This window comes from Engraulis encrasicolus, chromosome 24, assembly GCF_034702125.1.
Source record: "Engraulis encrasicolus isolate BLACKSEA-1 chromosome 24, IST_EnEncr_1.0, whole genome shotgun sequence".
Taxonomy (NCBI): Eukaryota; Metazoa; Chordata; class Actinopteri; order Clupeiformes; family Engraulidae; genus Engraulis; species Engraulis encrasicolus.
The window spans coordinates 16189648-16199647 of NC_085880.1; the positions used below are offsets into that span (position 1 = coordinate 16189648).

The 10000-nt window shown below is 45.4% G+C and overlaps 1 protein-coding gene across 1 annotated transcript in view; it reads right to left on the reverse strand.

The window, feature by feature from the left end:
• ercc6 (excision repair cross-complementation group 6) overlaps window positions 1-9513 on the reverse strand; it is a 43667-nt gene extending 34154 nt beyond the window's left edge. The window contains exons 1-8 of the mRNA XM_063190991.1: window positions 9424-9513; window positions 7041-7379; window positions 6574-6659; window positions 6037-6154; window positions 4261-4372; window positions 2847-3089; window positions 2418-2428; window positions 1795-2291 (exon numbers count right to left, since the gene is read on the reverse strand). Coding sequence (XP_063047061.1) covers window positions 1795-2291; window positions 2418-2428; window positions 2847-3089; window positions 4261-4372; window positions 6037-6154; window positions 6574-6659; window positions 7041-7364 — 1391 coding nt within the window. The 5' untranslated portion in view covers window positions 7365-7379; window positions 9424-9513. The remainder of the gene's footprint in view (window positions 1-1794; window positions 2292-2417; window positions 2429-2846; window positions 3090-4260; window positions 4373-6036; window positions 6155-6573; window positions 6660-7040; window positions 7380-9423) is intronic.
• Between the last annotated feature and the right edge of the window lie 487 nt (window positions 9514-10000).

The window sequence follows — 10000 nt, forward strand, 5'->3', positions numbered from 1 at the left end:
TTAAGTCAGGACTAAACATTGCTTCAGTTAATTACATCCCCCCCCCACACACACACACACAAACACGCATGCGCGCGTGCAACTCCCCCGCCCCCTTTCTCTCTCATATCCGCCCCTCTCTCTCACACACACACACACAGATACATGCAAGCACACACACGCACACACTCACACACACACGCCCCTCTCATTCAGCACGCACACAAACCCCATTTCTCTCACAATAGCCAATCTCCCCTGCCCCCTCTCCTCATGCTGTCACTTTCACACAGTCCGTCTCTCTCTCTCTCTCTCTCTCTCTCTCTCTCTCTCTCTATCCCTCTCTCTTTCTCTCTCTCTTCTACACTGGCAATCTCTCTCCAGCTCCATATCCCTCTCTTTCTCCCTCTCTCACACATGCTCTGTCAATCTCTCTCCATCCCTCTATGCTGTATCTATCTCTTTCACACATTCTGTCACTCTACTCTCCCTGTCCTCTCTTTCTGTCGACCCCTTTGTCTTTCGCTCTCTCTTCCACTCCGTCAATCTATCTCCATCTCCATACCCCCCTCTCTCAATCTCTCCATCCCTCTCTCTCTCTCTCTCTTTTTCTTTCTCTCTCTCTATCTCTCTCTCTCACACACACAAACTTTGTCATTCTACTTTCCACCTCCATCTCTCTCTTTCTCTCGACTGTTTTTCCTGAGTGCCAATCACACTTTACACACATATACACACACTTTCTCTCTCTCTTGCACGGACACATGTGCACACGTGATCCTGTATGTGTGTAGTATTGCATGTCTATACCGCTGATCTTGTGTGTATGGTACTGCATGACTCTTAGTGGTGTGAATCGGCACTGCCCTCACGATCCGATTCGATCACGATTCGGGAGGTAGCGATTCGATTCGATTCTATGCGATCCGATCCTATCTGATTCAATTCTACAATGCATTGCGTTTCTACTGAAAGCAAAGCAAATGTTTAATCAGTCATGATGAGGCAATACAAGTAGTCATACACTGAGCAACAATTTATTGGCTGTTTTCTGTATCTTTCTGTATCAGTCTTGCAGTGTTTTGAAGTGCTTTTATATAATTTAACATTCATTTGCTCCCAAAATATCCATGGCAGTAATTGAAACTTAAAAAAATTGCCGGATCGATTCTGGAACTTGCCGGATCGATTCTGGATCGTCCATGCCCCGCATTGGATTGCATCGCCGAATCGATCATTGTTGACACCACTAATGTCTCTACTGCATAGCTTACCTGATCTTGTGTGTGTAGTACTGCATATATCTTTTGCATATCTATCCAGATTGTCTATGTGTAGTACTTCATGTCTCTATTGTGTAACTTTGATCCTCTGTGCATGGTACAGAATATCTTACCTTATTCTGGGCATAGTAATGCATAATTCTACTGCATATTATACTGCATATCTCTCTTGATCCTGTGTGTAGTACTGCTGCATATCTTAAATGAGAGTATTTTGCTGCATATTTCTGTACATCTCATGTGATCCTGTGTGTGCAGTACCGCATATCTTTGGTGATCCTGTGAGTATTTTACTTACTGCATATTTCCACTGCATGTCTCACTGTACTCCTCTGTGTGTAGTACTTCATAGCTCACCTGATCTCCTGTGTGTAGTACTTCCTGTCTCACCTGATCTAGTGTGTGTAGTAGTGTGTAGTACTTCATATATCACCTGATCCTCTGTGTGTAGTACTTCCTGTCGCACCTGATCCTCTGTGTGTAGTACTTCCTGTCGCACCTGATCCTCTGTGTGTAGTACTTCATGTCTCACCTGATCCTCTGTGTGTAGTACTTCATGTCTCCGTCGTCTCTGTGTCTCTTGTCTTTGGTTTTCTTCCCAGAATGCTCCTCTTCATCAGACTCGCTGGGACAGTACTCTTCATCCTCCTCTTCATCTCTCCTTCTCTTCTTCTCTCCTCCACCTCCTCCTCCTCTCCCTCCTTTCTTCTTAGTATACGGCTTCAGTTCATACTCCTCCTCTTCATCACTTCCTGCTTTCCACTCCTCCTCCTCTTCATCTTCCTCCTCTCCGCTCCACTCCTTCCTGTGAGGGTCTCTGATCTCTCTATCCGAGCCGGCCTCGCTGTCCTCTTCGTCCCTCTCCAGGCGGCGTTTCCTCAACAATCCTCGAGAGATCGCCGCTTCCTCCCGGGCGCGAGGGTGCGCCCGCAACGCCACCTTCTGCAAGCGATGCATCCGTTTGGCCATCTTACGGTCCTCAGAGGCGGAGCCTGGAGGCTTAGTGCTGATCTTGGAGGGAGTGGGTCCCTGTGGCAACACACACACACACACACACACACACACACAATGAACATGGCATCGTACAAGTAAGTAAGGAAGCACACTGACTTGTACCATCTATAGCGTTTGTGCACTACACCTTTGCATGTTGACTCCACAATGCCCTGTGACTTGAGGCCGCTCAAAGTGCTTTATATAAACAACACAATGGTAATAATATCACAAAGGAATAAAAGACTCCAAAAAAGATTACATGATCGGTAAACATAAAAGACATGATAATTATAAACAAAGAATATAATAATATAAGGGGAAAATAAAAGGACAAATAAATAAAATTAGGAAAAATCCTTGTTTACATGAGACATTTAATTCAGAAGGAACTAAATTTAATTCTGAATAAAAAATCATGTAAACACTTAAATGAGAGTGCATTGTAACATAGACGGAATTATTTAATTCCAAATTAGTCATTCGTAAACAAAAACATTGTGTAAACGTGGTCATTGTATTGCATGACAACATAAATATGAACAATCACCTGTTGTTGGCGTGTCTTATTATCCTTGCGTTGTGATTTGCTCTTGGAGGGCGTGGATGGGTGGGGCTTCTTCTTGCGGCTCTGAGCGAGGGCCACCTGTTGGCTGAGGAACTCCTCGAAGCCGCCGCCCTCACTCAGCATCAGCTTCCTGGTTGGTGGCTTCGTCTCCGTGGGCGGGGTCACGCGGGTTCCGAAGGGGGTCATGTGACCCAGGCGGATAAGTTCCTCAAACTCCGTCTCCTGAGACGGCATCAGCATGCTGCCCAGGGTGGAAGGACCGGGCTCTGCACACACACACATTATACATTATAGACACACACACACACACACACACACACACACACACACACACACACACACACACACACACACACACACACACACACACACACACACACACACACACACACACACACACACACACACAGTATAGACGACGCACAGACACACACACCGACAAATAGTGACACATTCAACCATGTTCATTTTCCCTCACTGTTTTTTCCCCCATGTCAGACCAGACCATAGACACTGAGTAAGTCACACATGAGCATCTCACAGCTTCCCTCTTGTTCTCTCTAGCTCAGTGGTCCTCAACCTTTTTTGAACAAACGCCCCATTGACCTCATCATAAGCCTCCCAACGCCCCCTTGACCTCATCATAAGCATACCAATGCCCCCCTTAGAGTTGAAAAATAAATTAGAATGATGCCCCTCAATGGTACCTAAGCCCGCCTCCTCTAAACTGTATCCTTCTCAATGCCCCCCTAGGGCTTCCCAACACCTCCTGGTGGGCTGTAGCGCCCCCATTGAGAAACACTACTCCAGCTAGTGACACAGAGGGTGCGGGACAGGCAATGTGTAACACGTCTTGGTGCCCGCAGAGGGCGCTCATGAACTGAATATCTGTCACTTCTCTTTTCACCCACAGAGGGTGCTGATGAGAAACGAATTTAATATCTGAAATTCCTCTATTTGGCCACATGAGGGTGCTGTTGCCCCAACCCTACAATTGCTTAATTTCATCAACACTTTCACCCAAACTCTTTGATTAATTAAAAGGGCTGAGGTGAGCTGAGCCAGAGTATTTTTTTATTTAGTTATATTATTTAAATCATTTAAAACTATTAAGATAAAATGTGTCATTAATAATCAATAATCTTTATTTTCACATTTTTACACATTGAGTGATAATTCAGTATTCTTATGTGATATATAAATGCTTGATTGATTAATTGGACAGAGAGACAGACGCACAGGCTGTGATGACCACTCACTCACTGTTTCTCTCAACAGTCTCTCCCACCCCCACCCCCCTCTCCGCCATATATCTCTCTCTCTCTCTCTCTCTCTCTCTCTCTCTCTCTCTCTCTCTCTCTCTCTCTCTCTCTCTCTCTCTTCTCTCTCTCTCTCTCTCTCTCTCTCTCTCTCTCTCTCTCTCTCTCTCTCTCTCACCTTCCTCCCCCTCCTCCAGTATGGCAGCCTGTTCCAGTCTCTCTGCGTCCTCTCCTCCCAGTATAGCCTGTAGACGCTTCTGCTTGGCACGCATCTTCTTTAGCTGCTTCTCCTGAGCATGCACACACACACAAACACAAACACGCACGCACGCACGCACGCACGCACGCACGCACGCACGCACAAATATATAGTCTTAATTTGCGGACAGAAATAAAAAAATGTATAACACAGACACAAATTGGTAGTTGAAAAGTTACAGATAAGCATTAAGGGTTTCAGACTTGTAGCCCAAAGGTTGCCGGTTCGACTCACGATGGGAGTTTCCCAGGTGGACTTTCACACACACACACACACACACGCACGCACAAAATTCCGAATTGGATGAATTTGAATTCAAAGTAATGCCATAATGTACTCTCAATGGGTGGTGTAGCTTAACCCATTGGCGCCTGAGCCAGTTTTTAGAAAAGGTCCCCAATGCCTGAGGGTCTTTTGAGAAAAGAAAAAAATGGTTGGAAACTCCTATGAAAAATTAAATATCTCAGCCTCTGGAACACATAGGGACATGGGACAAATTGCATTTAAAAGGTAAAATCCTCTGCTTTCGAGGGATTATGCTCATTCAGCATTAACACTAACACATATTCCTTAAAAAAATCATATCTCATAATCAAATGATTGAAAAAAGTTTCATGTGCTTTCAGGATAATGTTTGATGCTGTTATTTATTATAGGCTATTAGGCTACTAGGCTATTGTTACTGTTAGGCTACAATAGCCAACTATAACTAAATCATAATAATCATTATTATAATAATTATTAGGCAGTCATTTCTGCCATAAATCGGGGGACATTTGTCTAATACAGCCACTTGCTCTCCCACCGGCGAGTATGGCCGTTTTATTCCTCCAAACGTTATGCAGAGACCGATGAGCAATTTCATCCTATTTTGAGACGGGGCTCCACTTTGAGCTGGATGTGTGACCGCGCGTCTATAATCCGCATGTCTACCGTTGTCTGCCTCACCAATAGGCACCAAATCCGAAAGATCCTGTGTGAAAATATTCTGAAATAGGCCTATATCTAAAGGACGTGCTTCCTCCGATATTGGCACCTTCGCCAATTGCCCCGAGTGTCGTAGTGAACTTTTGGTAACGTCGGGGGCGAAATCTAGCTAACTATGTATTTGGAAGCCACTCACGTACCTCCTCGTGCGGCCGCGGCAAATCACACTCCTGCTCTCTATCTAAAGGGTCTTCAATCACATTTCCTTTCCTCGATTAAAATCTATTCATTACCTTTCAATTGAACATCACGTTCGCTGTAACAGTGTGTCTCGCGAACCACAGCCTTTTTTTACCTGTGTGAAATGGCTATAACCTACAACCCACGTCTGCAGAAGCGAGCATGGTTGATTTCATTTGACATTTTTGTCGACGAATCAAAGTTTTTTTTTGCCACATGATCTTTAAAAAATCGAGAACACCCACCTCTTGTGTATTTGAACAAAACATTGTGCATTGCATCTCCCATGCGTCTTGAAAATATTGACAAATCAATAATGTTGCGTTTTGCAACAACCGGCGTCAGGGCCAATGTTGCGTAACGCAACAACCGGCGTCAATGGGTTAAATTCAAAGAAATTCAAGGTAATGACACCACCTAGTGTTCGTATTATGGCATCACTTTGAATTCAAATTCATCCAATTCGGAATTTTGTACAAGCCTGACGCACGCACGCACGCACGCACACACCCAAACACTCAGCACTACCTTGTTCTCCTTCTGTCTGCGTACGGACTCCATCTTCCGGCTGATATCCTTGCTGGTGGAGTGGGGAGCCAGCTGGTCCAGGATCTTATTGATGTGCCTCAGCTCCGTCACACACGACCTGCACACACATACACACGCACGCACACAGGCACGCACGCACATACACACGCACACACACACACACACACACACACACACACACACACATCAGTCGATACACAAACGCGCGCACACACATACATCCACACACACACACACACACACACACACACACACACACACACACACACACACACACACACACACACACACATATATACACACACGCACACACAGAATAGCGAGTGAGTGATGGATAGGGATGGAGATGGAGGAGAGAAACAGTAAAGTAATGAAGAGACAGTGTGTGTGTGTGTGTGTTTGTGTGTGCATGTATGTGTATATGCGTCTGTATGTCCCTGTGTGTGTGTGTGTGTGTGTGTGTGTGTGTGTGTGTGTGTGTGTGTGTGTGTGTGTGTGTGTGTGTGTGTGCGTTACCTGACATCGTCCAGCACCGACTCGTACTCCTTCTGAGCATCGGCACGAGCAGCCTCCTGATTGGCCCTTTGGATGGCCTGGTCCACCTGACACACACACACACACACACACACAAACACAAAATACTTATACACACAGGCTGATGGTGAGCCAGGGCTTCAGAGGCCTGGGTTCGAATCCGGAATTAATACACAACTATAACTACAAAAGCACAGAAATAGTGACATACAAAGTATACAGACGCTCTCTCTGTCACACACACACACAATCACACAATCGCACAAACACAAACACAATATACTGTATATAAACATTAAGATAGAAACACAAACACACGCATACACAAACTCTGAACATTAAAATATGCGTGCACACACACACACACACACACACACACACACACACACACACACACACACACACACACACACACACACACACACACACACACACACACACACACACACCTGTTGCATGACGCCCTGCTCCAGCACGTCCTGGTCGTACACGGCCACGCCCAGCCCGGCTAGCTCTTCCCCCTGAGCCCCCTGGGCCACCGATTGGATCTGCTGCCTGTCAATCTTCACCAGAGGAGCCTTCCTGCCCGTCCCTGACCCCTCCCCCTCCTGTGGAGGAGGGACGGGCCCACTGGAACCTGGGGCCGTGACGTCATTCTCCTCCTCTTCCTCCTTCATGGCTGTTGCTAGGCGATCCTGCACTCCATCACCCTCCTCCACACTCTGATTCGTTGTTGCCAGGCGATCCTGCTGTCCATCACAATCTGACGCCATGATGGCTACAACTGGCTGCCGGCACAAACAGGAAAAGGAGTGAGAACGGTTACATGCACTTGCTTGTACATGGGTGTGTGTGTGTGTGTGTGTGTTAGTGTGTGCTGTGTGTGTGTGTGTATACGTGTCACACTGACTGGAGTGTGTGTGCGCAAGCATGCAAACATGGGTGTAATTTTAGGTGTGGACGGTGGGGACAATGTCCATACCACTTTAGAGATGAACCTAGCTTGTCTCCATCACTTTTTCACAAACGTAATGCCAAAATGGCATACCCAGACAATTTGCCACTTTAATGTCCCCACTCCCCACCTCTTTCCAAACCAAACCTACACCTTTGCATGCAAGCGTGTGGGTGTGTGTGTGTGTGTATGTGTGTGCGTGCGTGCGTGCGTGTTTGAGTAAGTGAAATAAGTGTGTGTGTGTCCAAAAGGTGTGTCTCATAAAGGTGTGTCTGAGTCAACAGGTCCAGACGCTGATACAGTATGTTGAAAAGATACCAGATCTCTCATGGAGACAGACCACACACCTTACCACTCTCATTTACACACAGCATGATATAGCACGCATAATAATACACACTCACACACACACACACACACACACACACACACACACACACACACACACACACACACACACACACACACACACACACACACCTCTCAGTATAGGCTAATAGCACAAACAAGTACCAGATGCAAAACCACAGCTCTCTCTCTCTCACTTTCTCACAGTCCCACCTCCAACACACTCCTGTCCAGAGTGTGGGCACACACACGCGCACACGCACACATACACACACACAGAAGCGCGCAATCATACAGACATACAGACACAAACACACAAACAAACACACACACACACACACACACACACACACACACACACACACACACACACACACACACCTAATAACTGCTTCAATACAAGTCAACTAGCATGAGCACATGAGCATTACTGAGTGGTTGTTGAATTATGAAGACGTGGCAAAGAATTGGTGGATGCTACGATACATTACACTACTAGACATCCAACCATCACATTTTACAAGCCTGGCAATAAGTGCTGAATAGCGTAGCTCTGGAAGATTAGCCATTATGAATAGCTGTTGGACTATGATCAGTAGGCCTAATCACCAGCAATTACCATTTTAATATCGGTGACTAATAGATTACATAACAGACTCCTTCACAGAGCAACAGGACACAATCACACTACAGACAGGCCTCAGAGGGGAGGACAACACTACTATGCTAATACTACACTTCCCTGTCTGACTAAATTACGGCGAGCTAACAAAATTCTTGTAAGTTTGTTTGGACAATACAACGCGGACTGTCATGCAGGGTTCATTTCTGTTCAGATTGTATCGCCTCACCACATAGCCTACTGGAGTTTACAAACATGGCATAAATGCACCAAATGCATTCCTTGGTCCTCAAAAGTAGCTACACAATATTTGCAGTACTCTGTTCTGACAGCCGTAGAGATAGTGCTCAGGGCATGCTTTCCACTTCTGCCCATCACAGGTCAACATAGGCTATGCCGGTGCCTCACTTCAATAAGTCATACCATACCACTGCATGTGAATGACAGATCAGATGGAAACACTGGAGATCAACTGAGACGTAAGAGGTCATTATTCCATTTTTAAAAATCGCTTAATTTCCGACTACATATGACTAATCTATTGGGTCATATGCACCTGCTGCGCTTGCAAAAGAAACTTTTCTTTAACATTTTGCAAAGCTGAAGGAATGCCTGGCTCTATGACAGATCAGCACCAAAGAAATGGACAGCGTAAGATCACATTTAAAACACGATTCGAGTTATGTGAAGCACAATGCCCTCCGAACGCTTCGTCCATTGAAATATGATTTGCATATTTGCGTTAGCTAGCTTCTTATTCAATCAGTGGGTCTTTAACAATACTTGGAGGCTAGTTAGCTAGGCAGATTATGCACGGATGTGGGGATCCTAAAGACAGCGTTTGCGCTATACGTGATCAAAAGTACCTATCAAATAGCATTGCTGAAGAGGGAAATGCGCCACAAACCTGGCAAACGCCGGATACACTTTCAAAACATTTATTTCTGAAAGCAAAGTGGGATGGTGCGCCTTCTGATGTGGACTCGCCTTCGATGCTTACAAAACATTGTTCTGCCAGCTGTTCACGTTGGATGGGACTTGTCGCTTCCTCCATCGAGAGCTCAAAAACAGCCTCTTATTGAACAGCGACATCTAGCGATCCGGCGGACTCCGAATCCGGCGGAGTGCATTTAAAGGGACACTGTGTGAGATTTTTAGTTGTTTATTTCCAGAATTCATGCTGCCCATTCACTAATGTTACCTTTTCATGAATACTTACCACCATCACCAAATTCTAAGTATTCACTATGACTGGAAAAATTGCACTTTTCATACATGAAAAGGGGGATCTTCTCCATGGACCGCCATTTTGAATTTGCAAAAATAGCCGTTTTTAGCTGCTAAAATGACTGTACTTGGATCACACTAAAAAGTATTTGTTTATTACTTAGTAAACTTTCATGTAAAGATCAAATTTGGCAATAGGCAGCCCAGTTTCAATGAGCAGCATAGTTGCAGTACCCTTTTTGACCATTTCTTGCACA